This window comes from Tamandua tetradactyla, chromosome 6 (genome assembly GCF_023851605.1).
Source record: "Tamandua tetradactyla isolate mTamTet1 chromosome 6, mTamTet1.pri, whole genome shotgun sequence".
In the NCBI taxonomy this organism is placed as follows: domain Eukaryota; kingdom Metazoa; phylum Chordata; class Mammalia; order Pilosa; family Myrmecophagidae; genus Tamandua; species Tamandua tetradactyla.
The window spans coordinates 82,024,944-82,044,020 of NC_135332.1; the positions used below are offsets into that span (position 1 = coordinate 82,024,944).

At 61.5% G+C, this 19,077-nt stretch overlaps 2 protein-coding genes across 3 annotated transcripts; both read left to right on the forward strand.

Moving 5' to 3' along the window:
- Nucleotides 1–1,748: 1,748 nt before the first annotated feature.
- Nucleotides 1,749–13,254, forward strand: TONSL (tonsoku like, DNA repair protein). 2 transcript variants are annotated; one of them, XM_077166483.1, is made up of 25 exons: nt 1,749–1,834; nt 1,997–2,092; nt 2,260–2,402; nt 2,919–3,102; nt 3,325–3,454; nt 3,763–3,934; nt 4,019–4,133; nt 4,653–4,798; nt 4,884–5,045; nt 5,195–5,320; nt 5,458–5,647; nt 6,460–6,545; nt 6,633–6,722; nt 7,063–7,135; nt 7,213–7,376; nt 7,463–7,595; nt 7,720–8,444; nt 8,551–8,627; nt 8,790–9,022; nt 9,497–9,798; nt 9,909–10,080; nt 10,550–10,725; nt 11,273–11,346; nt 11,761–11,894; nt 12,825–13,254. In XM_077166483.1, exons 1-25 carry the CDS (start codon nt 1,810–1,812, stop codon nt 13,016–13,018), a joined length of 4,122 nt encoding a protein of 1,373 aa, XP_077022598.1. In that variant the 5' UTR covers nt 1,749–1,809; the 3' UTR covers nt 13,019–13,254. The 2 variants fall into 2 exon arrangements, with proteins under 2 accessions (XP_077022598.1, XP_077022599.1); XM_077166484.1 differs by having other exon boundaries at nt 4,884–5,036.
- VPS28 (VPS28 subunit of ESCRT-I) lies at nt 13,246–17,591 on the forward strand. The gene is made up of 10 exons (XM_077166492.1): nt 13,246–13,368; nt 14,614–14,745; nt 15,350–15,378; nt 15,463–15,500; nt 15,720–15,809; nt 16,302–16,407; nt 16,498–16,599; nt 16,930–16,983; nt 17,099–17,190; nt 17,272–17,591. Exons 2-10 carry the CDS (start codon nt 14,709–14,711, stop codon nt 17,387–17,389), a joined length of 666 nt encoding a protein of 221 aa, XP_077022607.1. The 5' UTR covers nt 13,246–13,368; nt 14,614–14,708; the 3' UTR covers nt 17,390–17,591.
- Nucleotides 17,592–19,077: the final 1,486 nt, after the last annotated feature.

Here is a 19,077-nt window from a genome sequence, read left to right on the forward strand (position 1 = left end):
AACTGTGCGTAGGAGGACAAGAGCTAGTGGTGCAGTCTCCCTGCCCTGCCCCCCGACAGCCACAGGCCCGGCTGGAGCTCAGCCCAGCACTCCCTTCTCTAAAATAAGGACTACCTGAACCCAACTTCTCACCTCCCCTAGTACAGGCCTGCTCTTCTGTCCGGCAGTGGCCATAGCCTGGACAGCTCTCCCCACAGGGTCCTCCAGACCATTCACTCCCCGAGAGGCTGTACTGTCCATCAAGTGGCTAACGGTTTTACCCCACTGGGCCTGTTTTGGTTATGAAAGAAACTAAACACATCTATCCCCCGCTCCTTCCAGGCGTCCTCAGTCAGAACCCTGTGCTTTCTGCCTTCAGGGCCCTGGACCCCCAATGCGACCCGGGTGACAGGGACCCCTGATGCAGCATGGCAGCCCAGGGCCGGGTAAGGTATGCAGTCCAGGGTAAGGGGATGGCCACAGAAGCAGCATCACCATGTGGGCTTCCAAGCCTGGGTATCCCAAGTCCCAAGTTTCCAGACATCCTGGTAGACCTCAGGCAGGTAAGAGGTCCGGTTCTATTTCTCTCACCCAGTACCTAACCCCCTTCACCGCTAAAGGAAGCAGGTTTGCAGTTTTCAGCACAGACACACTGGATTTGCCATTAATGTGGCTGGTGTGCATACTGAGGAAAGAGTCTTTGTTCATTTAGGAAAGCATCCCTGTGCACCCAACAGCAGCAGGCCTTGAGACCCAGACATGACCCTCTGCACTTGGGTATGTGGCCTGATTCTGTGAAAGAGCTATCCCCTGATGCCTTTTTAAGGTCACATAGTCAAACATACAAGTCTATTTTATCATAAATCACTTTTGTTTTCCTTCATATTCGGATTTGGTTTTTTGTATGCTGTGTGGCAGGGGTCACATTTCATTCTTATTCCATGCATATCCCTATATTCCAGCATCATTTGTTGAATTTTTGTTTGTCTGTTTTTTGGGGAAGTGCATGGGCCAGGAATCCAACCGGGTCTCCCACATGATAGATGAGAATTCTACCACTAAACTACCCTCGCACGCCCTCATATTGGGATATTAAAAATTGTATGGGTAGGTGGGTTTTGTGTTCAATTCAGTAGAAAGGGGCAGCAATAGGCTATCTATTCTAAAAGGGTAACAGGGACTCCGGGGATGACTGGGCTGAGAGCCCCCAATCCGGGGGCAGCCCAGGGGCTTGAGTCAAAGGGCTGCGCTCCGGGCCCCACTGGCTACCCCTGGCCTGGGCCGCCTAAGGGTCTACCTGGAGCCCGATTTCAAAAGCTGCGTTCCCGCCGCCCACGAGGCGGAATGGGGACGGCCCCAGGCACTCCTCGCGCCCCGCTGCCCATGGGACCCTGCCGAGGGGTCAGCTTCGGTGACGGTCTTTACAGTTGGAGAAAGCGAACGCCACTCGAGGGTAGCCATTGGCAGTGCTTCCGGGCCCTGCCAGCGAAACTACAAACCCCGGCATGATACGGGGAACGTAGGTCGGCACTTCCCAGGGTGCTCTGCAACCGCCTGGCCCGCCTTCACCTAGGGTGCCTGGGGACGCTGATTGCGCGGGCGGAGAGGGCGGGGCCGCGGAGCCAAGGGGCGGGACTGGACCTGCGCGCGGAGCAGAAGCGGAGCCGCGGGGTCTGAAAGGCGGGGCCGCGGAGGACTGAGGGGTGGAACTGGGCCTGCGCGCGGACGGAGGCGGGAGGCGGGGCGGGGCCGCGGGGACTGTGGGAGGAGCCGCGGACGCACGCGCGGGAAGTCCGACACCAGCGGCTGTGGCGGCGGCCCGGCTGCAGCATGAACTTCGAGCGCGAGCTACGCCGTGAGTTCCTCGGGTACCTGGAGTGTCGGGATCGCGGGGCTGCGGGTTCCAGCCAGAGCGCGCGGGAACGGACTCGGATTCCCGCGCCCCACTCCCGCGGGCGTCCCCGGCCTGGCGCCCACCGACAAGATCTCGCTTTCCGCACCCCTCCACCTTCTGCAGATCTGAGCAAGGCCAAGGTCAAGGCCCAGAGGAGCAGGCAGCTGCGGGAGGAGGCTGATCTGTGCCACCAGCTGGGCGAGCTCCTTGCCAGCCACGGTGAGCGGCGCCCGCCTCGGGCCCTGTCCAGGGAGGGTGGAGCCCCGGGCCGGGCAAGAGAAGGGGCCGCTTCTCCAGGGCAGGCTGGCGGCCCCGCGTCCCCTGCACCTCTAGCTGGTCCCCACGCCGTAGCCTGAGGGCCGCTCTGTGCCCCTGCGCGCGCGCAGGCCGCTATGCAGAGGCCCTGGAGGAGCACCAGCAGGAGCTGCAGCTCCTGGAGAGCGCCGACGACCCCCTGGGCTGCGCTGTGGCCCACCGCAAGATCGGGGAGCGACTGGCGGAGATGGAGGACTACTCCGCCGCTCTGAAGGTGGAGGGGTCGGGATGTGGGGCGCGGCAACATCCACACTACTGGGCCCATCCGCAAGGCCCCGGCCCAGTTCAAGGTCTAAGATTTGCTTAGACCTTGAGGGAACCCTGTACTAGGGAAGGGCAGCCTGGTCCTAGGACACCCAACTCTCCTGGTGCCCTGACTGGATTGGGTTCCCTGGCCCCTGAAGCTATCACTGAATTACTTCTTGAGCTGGGTTCCTGGGCCGGGTGGGATCAGGACCCACTGACCACAGGACCCTCCCTGGCCTGGCTGCTGGGGGCAGGGCAGCAGCATCCCACTGGCTCCTGGCACCTGGACAGCTAATGCTGTCTTCCTGCCCCGTGACCACGTTAGCTGCCTGGTGGGTTGGCAGTGTCACCTCCGATGGTCCTTGCTGAGGGGTGGTAGGAAGGGTAGACCCTGGTCTGCTACATGGTGATTTTGGAGAGGAGGGGCTCTCCTGTGGATGGGTCGGATTCCCTGGATGTGTGTTGCTCTCCCCCCATGCCCCAGCACCAGCACCGCTATCTGGAGCTGGCCCGTTCCCTCTCCAACTACATTGAGCTGCAGAGGGCTTGGGCCACCATCGGCCGCACCCATCTGGACATCTACGACCATGGCCAGTCACGGGATGCCTTGCTGCAGGCACAAGCTGCCTTCGAGAAGAGCTTGGCTATCGTGGATGAGAAGCTGGAGGGTGGGTGCCCTAGGCCCTCCCTTTGTAAGGATTGGGCCCATCATTCGAAGCCCCTCCGGTGAGGGAAGGCACTAGATTGTGCACTTGTGACCTGGCACCAAGTGGTCGTTGGCTGAACAACTTCCTTCCCCTCTGACCCCACTGGGGCTCCGGGCACCCATAGTGAGTGGTGGGGTGGGGCTGAGGGCCAAGTGGGAAATCCCAAGAGGGGGCATCTTCCAGGCACCATGGCCCAGCGGGAGCTGAGTGAAATGCGGACTCGCCTCTACCTCAACCTGGGCCTCACCTTTGAGAGCCTACAGCAGTCAGCCCTGTGCAGCGACTTCTTTAAGAAGAGCATTTTTCTCTCTGAGTAAGACCAAAGGCTGGGTCCCCAGAGGAAACAGAATTCTCCATTCCCTGAGCCAGGGAGAAGCAGCCTGAGGGGGCTCAGGACAAGGCAGGCTGGTTGGACCTCACCTCCCTGCCCACTGACTGCCTGTTCAAGGGGGCCCAGCTGCTATGTGCTCCTTGCTCGGGGGTGGGGCTGGAGTCCCACGTGCCACCCACAGCTACAATTTACTGAATGTTCGCTGCACATCGGCAGCTATCTTAAACGCTTCAGGAGCGTAACCTCAGATGTCTTGCATGCCCTAAAAGCCTCTGCCACCCCGTCCACAGGCAGAACCACCTCTATGAGGACCTGTTCCGAGCCCGCTACAACCTGGGCACCATCCACTGGCGCGGGGGCCAGCCCTCCAAGGCCCTGCGCTGCCTGGAGGGGGCCCGGGAGTGCGCCCGTACCATGAGGAGGAGATTCCTGGAGAGTGAGTGCTGTGTGGCCATTGCACAGGTATGCAGGCCGGGTCCACCTCCGGGAGCTTCTGGGTGGAGCCGATCTTGGAGGATGTGAGACAAGCCTTCCCTTGTGACCCAGGTCCTCCAAGACTTAGGGGATTTTCTGGCTGCCAAACGAGCCCTGAAGAAGGCCTATAGGCTGGGCTCCCAGAAGCCTTCACAGCGAGAAGTGGTTTGCAGGAGCCTCAAGCATGGTGAGCCCTGGCCGTAGAGACCCTCCCTCAGCACAGGACCCCAGTCATGTCACCCTGGTGAGGTGGTACCTTCAATACTGTGGTCCCTTCCAGCATGAAGGGCTGGCTCCTGCTGTCTCCCCCACTTCCGGTTGGGAAGAAACCCTCTTTTCCTGAGCCTGCGGCAGTATGTGTCACCCTGTAGTGGGAGGAGACTGGCTGGATGCCCTTCTGTGGGCCTGAACTGACCAGCTGGAGATAACCCTGCCTCCCCACGCTCCGTGGGTTGGGGCCATGGGCCTGCAGTAATCCAGGGTGCTAGCCCTGGTGACACCCTGCCATCCTGGACAGTGGTAACCCTTGTATGAGCCAGGTGCTTCCTCAGTTAAGTTTATTAATTCCTCCAGTCCTTACAGCAGAAGAACAACCCTGTGAGGTGGGCTCTTTTACTGTCCCTTCCCAATGGCATGCGCAGCCGTATGGTAGCCAGGTGGGGCCGGTCCCGCGCTGTGAGCCTCTCTCACGGAACTCTCCCCTTAGTGCTGAAGGTAGTGCAACTGCAGCAGCAGCTGGAGGAGGCTGAGGGTGGGGACCCTCATGACGCCATGGGCATCTGTGAAGAGCTGGGGGACCTGTTCTCCAAGGCAGGCGACTTCCCCAAGGCTGTCAAGGCCTACCGGAAGCAGGTGCACACCTGGTGGGGTGGGGTGCTCTGGGGGAGAAGCCAGCCCACCAGGCTGGAAACCCAACCTTCCTGGTACTGCTATCCAGCTGCATTTTGCGGAGCTGCTGGACAGGCCAGGGCCCGAGCTGGCTGTCATCCATGTGTCCCTGGCCACCACCTTGGGGGACATGAAGGACCACCGCCAGGCTGTGTGTCACTATGAGCAGGAGCTGCGGCTGCGTAACGGCAACCCCCTGGAGGTGAGCGAGGTCTGTGCTCCCACCGAGGCCTGACAGGACTTGGTACCAGGATGGGCCTTGGCACCTCCTGGGGGCAGTGGCGGGGCTGGGGCTGGCCAGCTGGCCGGCTGGATGTAGGAAGCAACATGGCCCCAGGTCCATCCCTCCTCCTGCTCCAGGAGGCGAAGACCTGGCTCAACATAGCGCTGTCCCGGGAGGAGGCTGGGGATGCCTACCAGATCCTGCTGCCCTGCTTCCAGCAGGCACTCAGTTGCGCCCAGCAGGCCCAGCGGCCCCAGCTACAGGTGCGGGAGCCCCTCCACACCCAGTTGCCCTCACAACCTGTTTGTCCCCCTTGTTCATGGCTTGGCCCAGATGGTACCCTTGGGGCAGCCCTACTCCCTGCTCTCCCTGACCTGAACCTCTGCTCCCCTCCCCTCAGAAGCGCGTCTTGCAGCATCTCCACGCTGTGCAGCTGAGGCTGCAGCCGCTGGAGGCCCCTAGTACTGAGGCCAACTTGAAGGGGCTGAGTGTGGAGGAGGACGGGGAGAACAGCGAGGGCCTGGAAGACAGCGAGGGCCTGGAGGGCAGCGAGGGCCTGGAGGACAGCGAGGTGGAGCTCTCAGAGAGCGGTGAGGCCTGGAGTGTGTTCACAGCCAGCAACAGAAGGCCGAGGGGTGCACAGTGCCCTGCCTGTGGGTCCCTAGGGCTTCCCAGGAGGAAGAAGAGGAGAGAAGGGGTAGCACTGGGACCATCAGAGGCTGTGTGGGCCCACCACGGGGGGTAGATGGAGGAGGCCAGGCAAGGGCCCACCCATAAGGCCATAAATGCTGCTTGATAAAGTTTGGCACATTCTTGAAAACACTCAAGAGTCTCTGGGTAATTCTCTGGGAGGCCAGAGTGAATGTGTAGGGGGGCAGGGAGCAGGTGGGTAGGGGGGCAAGGGCAGTCGTGGGTGGGTGAGCCAGGACTGCAGTGGGAGGTGCAAGGGAGGCTCTGCAGAGAAGCGCTGGTGGCGAGGAGTCACGGTTTACAGGCTTGGAGGCCAGGCGGAGGATGAAGGAAAATTGGGTGCTGGCTGAGGCAGTGGGTAACTGGGGAAGCTCTCTGTGAGTGGGTTGGAGGGAGCTGCGGGCTCAGGGAAAGACCCTGGTTCAGTTTTGAACTTGAGGCCTGTCCAGAACCTCTGAGTGAGGTCTTCAGGACCCTAGGATGAGTACGGGACTCTAGGTATAGAAAGGGCAGGACCTCAGCATAGACAGGCCCCCAGGATAAGCGCTGTACCGCATTTGAGGAAGCCTGGCTAGTTTTGCAGGTGCCAAGTGGGGCCCAGCCCTCTGCCTTCCCACAGCCGCTCCATCCTTGGTGGTCAGGGGTTGGGGGGGTTGGGGGGGGTTCTGATGTACATCCTGATCTCGCCTGGGGCGTCCTGGCTCCGCTTCAGAGGACGAGGCTGAAGACCCGGCCCGACTGCTGGAGGAGGAGAACCAAGGGCTGCGGAGCCATCTGGGCCGGCGAAGGGTGGACAAGGTGAGGGCCCTGTGCCTCCCACGTGTGTGCCCCCTTGCCCTCTCCCTTCACTGCCCCTCACCTGCCCATCGGGTGCTGTGCCCCCAGTGGAACCGGCGTAATGACATGGGGGAGACGCTACTGCATCGTGCCTGCATCGAGGGCCAGTTGCGCCGCGTCCAGGACCTCGTGAGGCAGGTGGGCTTCTACCCCAGGCCTCCCTTGGAAAGCTGCAGTGCTGGCAGGACCTGTGCTGAGCGCCTGCACACGGCTCAGGGATGGCGCTGCTCTGCAGCCCACACGGCATCATGGCCCCCTGCGCCCCAGCCCATTGACTCCCACCTGCTCTCAGGACCTCATGGAGCAGCAGGCTCCAATTCCCCAATGGGAGGTGGCAGGAGGCTGCTGGCGGGCTGTCACCCAGGACCCTCAGCCTTGTATGGGGGATACAGCATGGACTATGCTCAAATGGGGACCTGTGGGGGCCCCAGGGGCAGGCTACACCACTGTCCCCAGCCTTTGCTATACTCGGTCACAGGGCCACCCTCTGAACCCTCGGGACTACTGCGGCTGGACACCCCTGCACGAGGCCTGCAACCACGGGCATCTGGGTGAGTGGGATGAGAGACCCCCATGGGGCTGAGGTAGTAGCGCCTGGGGCACTCATGGCTCACGTCCCTCTGACCAGAGATCGTCCGCTGCCTACTGGACCATGGGGCCACGGTGGATGATGCGGGTGGCCCGGGCTGTGAGGGGCTCACCCCCCTGCATGATGCCCTCACCTGTGGCCACTTTGAAGTGGCTGAGCTGCTCATCACACGGGGGGCATCAGTCACACTCCAGACCAGCAAGGTGAGCTGAGGCACGCAGTGGCGAGGGGCAGGGGCTGGGCAGTGGGGTGCTGCTCTGGCTTTTCTGCTCAGGTCTGTGCCATGTAGGGCTACAGCCCCCTGGAGACGCTGCAGCAGTGGGTGAGGCTTTACGATGAGGATCTGGATGAGGAAACACGTGAGAAGGCTAGAGCCATGGAGGAGCTGCTGCGGACAGCCTCTGCCAGCCAGGGCAGCAGGGGTACCCATCCCTTAGCCTCGGACTCTCCTGTCCCTTCAGCCCCCTGGTCCCAAGGGTGTTTCAGTGCAAGTGGCAGGGTGGTGCCAGGGAGTCATCTCACAGCAGATTCTTTCCTCCCCTACAGCTCTCCCTTGTCCCCAGGCTCCTGGCACCCTCCCAAGTAACCACCTGTTTGACCCTGAGACCTCTCCTCCCTCGAGCCCTGGCCCAGAACCTTACTCTCGCACCCCCAGGCCCCTGGAGGCCTCTCACGTCTGGGCCAGGGCCTCCCCGGAGCAGGCGGTGGCCAGGCTTCCAAGGGGCAGGCACATTTCCACCAGCAGTAGCAGCTCAGATGAGGACAGCACGAGCCCTCAGGCGCCTGTCCAGAAGAGGCCACGGCTCTCTGTACCAGCACAGCAGGCTGAGGCCCCGACACCTGGCCCAGCTGGGGACAGAGAAGCAGCCATCCGAGGCAGTGCCCAGGGCCAGTGCCTAGGGTCCAGCCAGCCTCGGGACCGAGGCACGGCTCCCACCAGTCGGGCAGCCCTCATCCCTGAAGACGAGTACCTGGCCGAGGACTGGCTGGAGGATGATATGCCCCCAACCCGCGGCCGCCACAAGGGCAGCCGCCCGGACCGCCCCCAGAGCAGTGGGGACAGCATAAGGCACAGAGCCTTGGGGTCCAGTGGTCGTGAGAACCCTGTGGGGCCCCAGGCCCGTACCCGGCAGAGCCGACTGACCCGCCTCCAGGGTTGGAGCAAGCAGGTCAGAGCGGATGGGAGCACAGCTGCTGAGCCCCCAGAAAACCCCAATGCCCCCAAGGCCTCAGGGGCCGGTGGGGAGAACCCCGCGACCAGCCAGCCTGCAGTGAGTATACAAACCCTGAGCAGGGCCAGTTCCCTGGCTCAGAGGCTTGGGATGCCAGGCAGGGGGGCCTCCTCTGACTCAGCCCTGACCCTGCCCTGCTTGCCAGGGCCCAGCCCCAGCCCCTCCGCTCCGGGTCCGAGTCCGTGTGCAAGACAGCCTCTTCCTCATCCCTGTCCCACACAGGTAAGGCCCCAGCCTGTCCCCACCCTGTCCCCACCCATCCTGCAGCTGCACTTCTGATATTGGATCTTCCCTACTGGGCGGGCCACCAAAGAGGGAGCCATGGGCCTCGGTGTTACTGGGGCTCTGGCCTAGGGTGCGGCTCAGCCTGCCGCCTGTCCCCAGCGGTGAGGCCCACTCTGTGGCCTGGCTGGCCCAGCAGGCCGCCCAGCGCTTCTGCCAGACCTGCGGGCTGCTGCCACGGCTCACGCTGCGCAAGGAGGGCGCCCTGCTGGCCCCACAGGACCCCGTCTCTGACGTGCTACAGAGCAACGAGGAGGTGTTGGCCGAAGTGGCTTCTTGGGACCTCCCCCCACTGACTGACCGCTACCGGAGGGCCTGCCAGAGCCTTGGGCAAGGTGAGAGCCCAAGGGCTGGGCAAGTGGGTGGGCCAGGTTTCCAGGTAGGGGACACTCAGAAGCCCTCAGGAGTCCCTCTCACCAGGTCTGGCTGCAATCAGATGGATCTCCCGGGGCTGGGAGGCCTCCCCCCACTGCCTGGTGGGTGCTGGGACCCTACTAGCACCATCCACTGGGGGTGGGCAAACACAGTCCTGAGCTTACAGGCTCTGGAGGCAGGTAGAGGAAAGCCACAGAACACAGGGTTGAATCCAGGACTAGGACCAGGACCAGGAGGGAGATTGGCATAGACTTACCTGCCAGGAAAGCTTCTAGAAGAAGCCTGTCTCTAAGGCAGGCAGGTATTGGGGCTAGTAGCAGAGTTATGGCCTGTGGGCTTGTGGAGAGTGGGCTCTGCCATGCCTCCAGTGGGTTCTGGGACTAGGAGGTTCTCAGGCAGAAGGGCAGGCTCCAGTGACCCACCTGACCCCACAGGAGAGCACCCACAGGTGCTGCAGGCCATGGGGCGCCAGGCCTCGGGCCCTTCGTTCAGTGCCTGCCGCCTGGCGCTGCGCCCAGCCCAGCTGGCACCCCTGTTGCGGGCCCTGAAGCTGCATACTGAGCTCCGGGAGCTGCGCCTGGCTGGGAACCGGCTGGGGGACGTGTGTGCTGCTGAGCTGCTGGCCACCCTGGCCACTATGCCTGGCCTGACCCTCCTGGACCTCTCCTCCAATCATCTGGGTCCTGAGGGCCTACACCAGTTGGCTTCAGGCCTCCCAGGCCAGGCTGCCTTGAAGGTAGGGGCCAAGGGGCAGCAACAGGGCAGGGCTGGGGCAGCCTTGGAGTAGTCACCCTCGGCCCATTGCTGGTGGACCCATACTCAGTGCCTGGCCCCTATCTCTCACAGAACCTAGAGGAGCTGGACTTAAGCATGAACCCGCTAGGGGACAGCTGTGGTCAGGCTCTGGCCTGTGTCCTGCGGGCCTGCCCCTCACTCAGCACCCTGCGCCTCCAGGCCTGTGGCTTCAGCCCAAGCTTCTTCCTGAGCCACCAGGAGGCCCTGGGCAGTGCCCTCCAAGGTAAGCCAGCCAGACCTAAGCTGCACCCCCACCCCCAACTCACCCACCTCTCAGGTGTCTACTTGCCTAGTGATCCCACCCCAGCCCACCCTGGCTGCAGAGAGGCTAGGGACTGGGGTTCATCAGGAGGGCGCCTAGCAAAGGCTGTGGGCAAGGAAGTGGAGCTCAGAGAGCTGTGAGCACAGGGCAGGATGGATGGGGGACAGCAGGTGGTGCACTCCTCCCTCCCACTCCCACCCATATATAGACCTGCACCACTTGAGGCACCCCAGAATTGTTCATCTGGGGAATGGGCAGAGAACGCAGGAAAACAGTAGCAAGAGGCAGGCCAGAGGCCCTGGATCTCTCCCTATCTGAATCTCAGTTATCCTCTGCGCAAAAGTTAGGGATCTCTAGCTTCCTTATAGAGGGCCACAGGTGGTCTGTGCCCCGGACTCTGATGGGGGACTGACGGAGGCCCCCTCTACAGATGCTGAGCATTTGCAGATGCTGTCCCTGTCCTATAATGCCCTGGGGGCCCTGGCCCTGGCCCAAGCCCTGAAGAGCCTGCCTGCCCACACCCTCCTCCATCTGGAGCTTGGCTCTGTGGCAGCCAGTAAGAATGACTTGAGGCTCATGGAGCCACTGGTTAGGTACCTGACTAAGGTAGGAGACACCTGGGAACAGGGGGAGGAGAAGGGGGCCCCTGAGAAGGCTGGAGGGAAGGGCCATTGGATTCACAGAGGCTACAGATCTCAGAGCTGTGGGCAGGCTGGGAGGGGGTCGCCTCAGCGAGGTGAGCCAAAGGGTGCAGGGGTGCAGAGCCTGGAGAGAGTGGCTGCAATGAGGGCTTTCTGTGCTGGTGCAAGTTCTGGGATACAGATTCCTGCCTGTAGGAATCCCACACCTGGGAGGAGTTCGCAGGCCCTCCCAAGCACCTTGTGTGGTGCAGTGTTGAGCATGACTTGCTCCTAGAAGAAGTGTTTCCTTTTAGCTATTCCTGAACTCCAAACTGAAGGGATGGCTCTCCCTGCTGCTTCTTGCCCCTGGCTGCCATTCCTTGGGAGAGGATCCTCTGGGTCTCCTGTGTATTGAGGCAGGGGCACTCCTCCCAGACAGTCAGGCCCTTAAGTGGGAAGCAGGGGGGCTTTTGAGTCCTTGACCCTGACCCCACAGTGACCCGTCCACCCCGGGGCCTGCTGCTTGTATCTAGGAAGGCTGTGCCTTGTCACACCTAACTCTGTCTGGAAACCACCTGGGCGATGCGGCTGTCAGAGCTCTGAGCAGGTAAGACTGCCTCTGCCACCTGCTCTCCTAAGGGAGGGGTCTTGTCTCAAGGCCCAGCAGCCCTGGGAAGCTGGGCCCAGGCAGTGCCCAGAAGGCTGTCTGCCCCAGCTCTGCACCCCCAGCACGTGCCCCCTCCCATCCCACACGCAGTCCTTTCTCACCAGCCTTACCCTCCAGTGGGTCCTGCATGGTCACCCTGTATGTCCATTGTCACCTGCATACAGCCCATGCCAGAGCCATCGCTCGTTTCACTGCACGTGGCCCCAGCCACGCAGTCCTGGTCCAGGCAATGCCAGCTGGCTCTGGGGGTATGCCTGGCTGGCAGCTCCCAGAATCAAGTTCTGCCACTGCTCATCTTGGAAGCTGCTTCCCTTCCCTGGAAGCTGACTGTGTTGCTTCTTCTGATATTCTCAGCTGCCTCCCACTCTGCCCCTCGCTCATCTCGCTGGATCTGTCAGCCAACCCTGAGATCAGTTCTGCTAGCCTCAAAGAGCTCCTCTCTGTCCTCCAGGAACGGTCCCAAGGGCTCCATTTCCTTGGCCTGTCAGGTAAGGGCCTGGGTATAGTAACTGCCGACCAGCCGGACACCATGGTGGGGCCTGTGGTGGCGGCATGAGCCAACTCCTAAAATGCAGTAGCAGGAGCAGAGCAGCCTCCAGGGAACAGGTCTCTCTGCCTCATCCTCAGAGCAGGCCACATGGGTGGGTCCTCTTCTACAGGCAGGAAGAGAGAACCCGGGGTCATAATGGAGGGGCCTTCCCACCCTCGGGCTGCTTCAACCCCACCTGAAGCCTCTAACCACACCAGGGAACAGACCCCATCCATTTCCAGGCTGAGCCCAGGGGATGTGCATTTGGTGAACCTGCTGTTCTCTTGCCTCACAGTCTGCCTAGAGCATGGGTTAGGAAAGCAACAGTTGTGCTTCTGGAGACAAGAAGCTGGGAGCCCCTGGGTTCTAGTTAAGCCTCTTTCTCAGGGCCAGGCACCCCAGGAGGCAGACTGGAGAAGAGCTGCACCTTAGGGGAGGTTGGGGGTTCCCCACACAACTGGGGTCCTGGTGGTGCACAGTTTCATTGTGTCCCCAGGGTTCCTGAGCCTGAGCACTCCTCTCCGAGGATCAAGGCTTGGCCCACAATTTGCAGATTTTGAGACACCCATATAATGTCAGGCAGTCAGTGTTTGAAAGCAAGGCATGGTCAGCGCAGGCAGAGACGGAAGTCCGTGCTTATCTGAGCTAACTGCAGTCCTGCTTGACCATTGGCCCTAGGCAGCACCTTCCACATGAGAGCACTAAAGCACTGCTGGGCCTTGTCCAGCCCTGCAGATCCCAGAGGAAGTGTGTTTCTTCCCAAGGGCCACGTTTGTAAAGAGAAAGAAGCAGGGGTTCGGTGGTGGCCGTGGGACCTGCCGCGAGGCATTCAGACACCCGCCTGGCGGGTTCGGCGACTCCCTGACGTCTGCTCCTGCCCTCTCTGCAGGTTGCGCGGTCCAGGGTCCGCTGGGCCTGGGCCTGTGGGAACAGATGGCTGCGCAGCTGCGGGAGCTCCAGCTGTGCAGCCGGCGACTCTCCGCCGAGGACTCGGGCGCCCTGCGGCAGGCGCTGCCCGGCCAGCCCGGCCCCCGCATGTGCACGCTGGGTCGCGGCCCCCGGCTCTTCTTCCGGCGCCTCTAACGGGCCCGCCGGGCGCCTGCGGTGGACACTTGGAAGCCCCTAATAAAAGCACGCTGTTGCCTCCATCTGTGGTGCTGCTTGCGGGGAGGGGCGCCCCTCCCGGGGAAACGCAGACACCCGGCTAAGCCTGTGGGCCTGGAGCTAAGCGCGGGTCCCGCGGCTGGGAAGGAAGGGGACAGTGTTACGTCCACGCGCGGGAGGCGTACCCGGAAGTGAGGGCGGAGGCCTGTCCGGAAGTGGGGCGGGGTCTCCTGGCGCGCGCAGGCGCACTCGGCGAAGGCGCGGCTAGTGCGGATGGTCGCGAACCCTCCGCCCGACCGCCATCTCCCAGACCGCTCGATCCCTCCCAGGTACTCGTTCAGGGCAGAGGGGAGGGTGACCCCGGATCCTCGGTCCCAGCCCTCGCGGGTCCGCGGCCGACGGTGCAGAGGGTGTCCCCCCGCCCCGGATGCCGGAGCCCAGACGTCCTACGGAGGGGCGGGGCCCGTGGCTCCCAGCACTTCGCCAGGGTTGGGAGAGTAGCCCACGGCCTCTCGTTCTCGTCCGCGCCCCTTGCCGCTCTAGCCCAAGACTGGGACCGAAACGGCCCCGAGACCTGCCAGGCCCAGCCACGCAGTTTCTAGATTCTGCCCTGTGAGTTCCTTGGAGGCGCGCGTGCAGCCCCGGGATACTGCTCTCCTTGCCGAACGGCCTGACCTCCCCTGTTGGAAGACCCACAGTTCCTTCACTCGTTGTCCCCTCAGTCACCACTCACGAGGCTCCCCTGTCCCCATGCCTCCGTCAGGGCTCCAGGCTACTGGCCAGTGAGTCTCTTACTGCACCTGTCTTTGGAGCACGGTTAACTCACAGGCCACTCTTTCCCCTTGATGTGTGCTCTCAGGGCCTCGACTTCCACCCTTTTTCTGCAGCTTATCGATCGCCTCGAGGAAATTTTCTTACTAGCCCCCCCTGCCGTTGGCTTCCCACTCCCCTAAAACAAAACAAAATCCAGATATGTGCTTCCTGATCCCGGCTCACCTCTCCAACTTCATATTTGCTAGGCCTCCCCTCACACACCTTGTCTGTTCCCCCAAGTTCATTCCTCTTTCAAGAACTTGGGGTATGTGTGCTGATCTCTCTGCCCAGAACACCCCTCCAGGTGGAGCCACAGCCACCACTCATCCCTGCCTCCCTCCTTATGCAACACCTCTGAGAACCTGCCGTGGAGTAGGAGATGCTCTCCTTGCCAGATTATCCAAGGCATTCCTCCCTCATTTTCTTGTGTCCCTTATTGCTGCCACAGTCATCATGTCCACTTGTCTGCTTGCTTCTTATACCCCTCTCCACTCATGACGTACATACCACAATAGGGATGCTTGCCTGCCCTTCTCTGGGTCTCTGGTGTCCTCATCTTGTTCTCTCTCCACACTGCTTTGCTGAGACTCCGTTGGGTCCGCCCAGCCCTCTACTTGCTCTTCTCCACTCTACCCATTCTGAGCCTGTTTCAATTCCCCAAGCACCTGCTGACCTGCTCACCCTGCATTATTGGCACCAAGGTATGCCCAGCTCTTGCGTTTATGTTATGTCTCAGTTTGGGCCTTGTTTCTTTCTGACAGCTTCTAGGGTGGGCTGAGTGTTCCTGCTTAGGAATCATTGGGTTGGTGGTGGCTCTCCTTCCAAGTCTCACTACCACTGCTGCCTGAGCTTCAGGATGTTTCACGGAGTTCCGGCCACTCCAGGCCTGGGAGGTGAGTATGGCCCAAGACAGCCTCAGGACCTGAAGGGCACTAGCCTTCTGTTCCTGCTGCAGAGGCTGGCAGGGCAGAGTTGGGGATCTGGGGTCCTCAGCTGCTCTTATGTGGTCTCGGGCAGGTGCCCAGGGCCAGGCCCAGAGACATCCAGATGGCCTGGCTCAGCTTGCCAGGTAGAGATGGTGAAGCCTGAATGTAGTTGGAACCTTGGGGGTGGTCCTGGATGTCCCTGGGTCGTGAAGTCTAGAAGCATCTCTCTGGCACCTTAGGGCTTATAATAGGTCTTGTTTGTGTTGTGAGCAAGGTAGGCAGGTGAGGCTGCCAACAACCAGTGAATGAGTGGGGAGCCTGGCCTGGCATGTGGCCCCCCCAAGGGCACACTTCCACTCAGGTGTCCCATAGGCTGAGAAGGGCCAAGCATCTAATCCCATTCTCCAGCTCCATCCAGCCCTTTGGGACATAAAAAATAGGGGATGGGGGTGGGGGTGAGCATGGGAGTGGTCTTGAGGAAGGGGAATGAAGTGGGTCTGGGGATCAGGGCAGGGGGCATTTGCATTCAGTGCCTTTCTGGATGATCTGCCACCTCTCTGCTCTGTTGCAGGCCCAGGGACCAAACCGGAGCTATATGAGGTGAGTGGGACGCTACCTGTGAGACCCAGGCCCCTAGCCACCACCACGGTGCTGGCCTGACATACTCCCTGCTTTCTTTGACAGGAAGTGAAGCTGTACAAGAATGCCCGGGAACGGGAGAAGTGCGTCCAGGATCCATTTGGCCCCGGTCCCCAAGCCCAAGAACCCCTCCCCATGCATCCACTCACCGAGGGTCTGGAGGGCAATGGGGTCAGGCTGAGAAAACAGTCATCATAAAGTAGGGTAGGGAGGGGCGGTCAGAGTGCACCCTCTAGTGGGGCCCAGTTGCTTAGGGCTTTACCTCGGGTTGACCATAGCCTGATGGGCAGCTGTGCCCTCAGATACGACAACATGGCGGAGCTGTTTGCCGTGGTGAAGACGATGCAGGCTCTGGAGAAGGCATACATCAAGGACTGTGTCACCCCCAACGAGTGAGTCCCTGGGCCATGCCACCAGCCTGTCGGGGTCTGTGTGGCAGGTAGGAGGAAAAGCTGGGGATCTCCTGTAGGTGAACCCCCATAATCGGGCTAGGCAGGTGTCCCCTGGCTGCCCCTGCCCCCGCCCCCGCCATCAGGCTAGGCAAGTCCTGGCAATGGTATAATACCATCCCACAGTCCCGTGTCCTCACCCTTCCCTGCCATCCTAGGAGGTTCATGCTGGGAATGTGGGATGGTGTTCAGTGAGGTGATGTGTCCTAACAGGCCTGTCCACAGGCCTCTGACCGTGAGCTGCCAAAGAAGGGTGCGGGGTGGGCTTCTGTCCCGCCCACAGCAGCCTGCCCAGACTCGGGCCTGTCATCCAGGCCTCCCTGCCCGTGACAGCACTCCATACACCTGACAGGCGGAGTGGTGAGGTAGGGGACCAGGTGCATCCTGAGGGCATGGCTGGGCAGATCCCAGGGCAGCAGCCTGGTCCCTCCACAGATACACAGCGGCCTGCTCCCGGCTCCTGGTCCAGTACAAAGCTGCCTTCCGGCAGGTTCAGGGCTCTGAAATCAGCTCCATTGATGAGTTCTGCCGCAAGTTCCGCGTGAGTGCACTAGCCGTGCAGGAGTGGTGTGGGATGCTGTGAGGGTCTCCCACCCATTTGGGCCTCTGACAGTCAAGGCCCTGCCCGCAGCTGGATTGCCCGCTGGCCATGGAGAGGATCAAGGAGGACCGGCCGATCACCATCAAGGATGACAAGGGCAACCTCAACCGCTGCATTGCTGATGTCGTCTCGGTGGGCTCTGCAGCAACCTGGGGTCATAGGGACATGGCGTGCCACAGAGGGGCCCCCACCGCCCTCCCCACGCCTTACCCCAGAGGCAGTGGGAGCTGGTGCAGGGGGCCCAGTGGAAGGATGGGTGGAGGCTGAGGAGGGAAGGCAGGGTGAGCGCAGCGGGAGTTGGGTGTCTCAGACCTGAAAAGACCCAGCCTGTGAGCCAAGGGGTGTGTGTGTTCCCCACCACCACTGGCCACAGGGGCTTCCCCCACCCCGACCTGGAGGCCGTGCCCTAAGGGACCCCAGGCCTGACAGAGTGGGCAGGGCCTGACATGTACTGCCCCCCAGCTCTTCATCACTGTGATGGACAAGCTGCGCCTGGAGATCCGTGCCATGGACGAGGTATCTGCTCGCAGGAGGGGACTGGGGGCCACAGTGGAGGGGGAGCACAGCAGAGGAGGGGCCAGAGGGGTCATGGTGGGGCCCAGTGGAGGGTCCCAGCTGCCCATGCCTGCAGATCCAGCCAGACCTGCGGGAGCTGATGGAGACCATGCATCGCATGAGCCACCTGCCCCCGGACTTTGAGGGCCGCCAGACAGTCAGCCAGTGGTGAGTGTGTGTCCTTGGGGCTCTGCAACCCCGCCACCCTGACCCAGAGCCCCCCACAGCCCTGACCCGTCACTGCCACAGGCTACAGACTCTGAGCGGCATGTCAGCCTCGGACGAGCTGGACAACGCCCAGGTGCGCCAGATGCTCTTTGACCTGGAGTCAGCTTACAATGCCTTCAATCGCTTCCTGCATGCCTGATCCTGCGCCTACCTGGAAGGATTCCTGGCCCCAGGGACCCCTGTCCCTGCCATAGAACCCCTGCATAGTCTGTTGGCAGCCTGTCCTGGCAGCCCTGTTTGTGTGTCCCAGATGTCAAGACCCAGAGCCCTCCCTGGCCCTCCTTGTGTTAATAAAGCTGTCCTCTGACCTCCCTCATGCTGGGGCTGCTCTCTGCAGACACCACCAGTTGTTTTTTCTTTATCCTCCTTTGGCCTGGTGTGTGGTGTTCTAACACTACACCGGGGTTCTGCTTCCTTGGAGAAGCAGCTCTGAGCACAGGGCCCCTGTACCCCCCAAAGCCAGTGTGGCAGTCACAGGCTCCACTTTCACCCCACAGCCCCTCAGGGAAGCTCCAGTTGCTAACCTGGGGATAGCACACCCAGGTCTGGCTGGGGGATGGCCTGGTTGGTGTTATCTGAGCAAGAGGGGAGGGCCGAGCCTGGCTTAATGCATCCGCAGAGCAGGCTGCCTACTGTGCCTGTCCCACCTCATCTGGTACTGCCAGGAGTCCAGGGGCCCACCCAGCTCAGGAGGACACAGAACAGGAGCAGAAAGGCCAGTTACCACAGGACCCCTGCCCCTGCAAGGCTGCACACCCCTTGTGCCATCCATTTTCCAGTGCATTGATCGGGGTAGGGGTTGGGAGCTACAAGACATTGCTGGGGGCAGTGGAAAACTGGCCCTGCCTGCTCTGTGGGACAGACAAGCAGCACCCACCCAGGGCTTGAAGCCTCCCTGCAGGGCCCTATACTTAAACCATGGCTGACATGTCACCCCAGCTCCCCCCTGGTGACCCTGGAAACACTCTGCAAAGCTTCTAAGCCCCTAGCCTGGAAGCAGTGCCTGGCCAAAGCCTGATGGGGGCAAATGGCCAGCAGATGTGGACATCTGTAGCTCCTGAGCCTGACTGCAGCATGGGCAGCAGCCTGGCTTTGAAGCTAACAGCTTTGTACTTCAGCAACAAACCACACAGCCATAACCGTGGAGTCTCAGATAACACTGTTTTAACAAACATAGTCAAGATAATGGCATGCCAGAGCTTAGTCGTCATGATTTTCTTGTTCAGTGGCACTGTGACAGTGCTGCTTGCTGCCGGTAAAGCAGTTTGGAACCGACCTATCCAGGGTTTCAGTGGGGCACCCAGGCTGGCCCCCACAAGGAGCCAAGATGCCTGCAGATGGCCAGGCCAGGGTTAGAGAAGGAGGGGAAGCAGTGAGCACGGCCCGATGGTGGCTGGCCTGATCAGCTAGCAGAGCTTGTGTGTGGGCTGGGAGCATTGCTGGGGCCAGAACCGCAGGAGAGAGTTCCTGTTGAGATGTGTTGCCGGCTGGGCGACCAAGGTAGCTGTCACAACTGGGCAAGGCTGCTGGGGCTGTATCCAGGGGTCCTGATGCAGCCAAGAGACCCATTCGTACGTGGGACAGAGGCCCAGCTGAGGACCCCGTGTGGGGGCTGAGGTGGGTGGGGCCCGGGCCAGCTCATAGCTTTGGGGAACCCTGCTGGGTCTGTTTGAAGGGGTTTCTGAAGAGCCTGGTAGAAGCAGCCCACCTCATGCTGCCAAGAGGAACAAAGAACTGCGGTGGGCAAGGAGGCGAGCAGGGCAGCAGGGGACTTGTTTTAAAACCATGAATGGTGGCAGTGCACTCATGAATGATGGGGAGATTCGG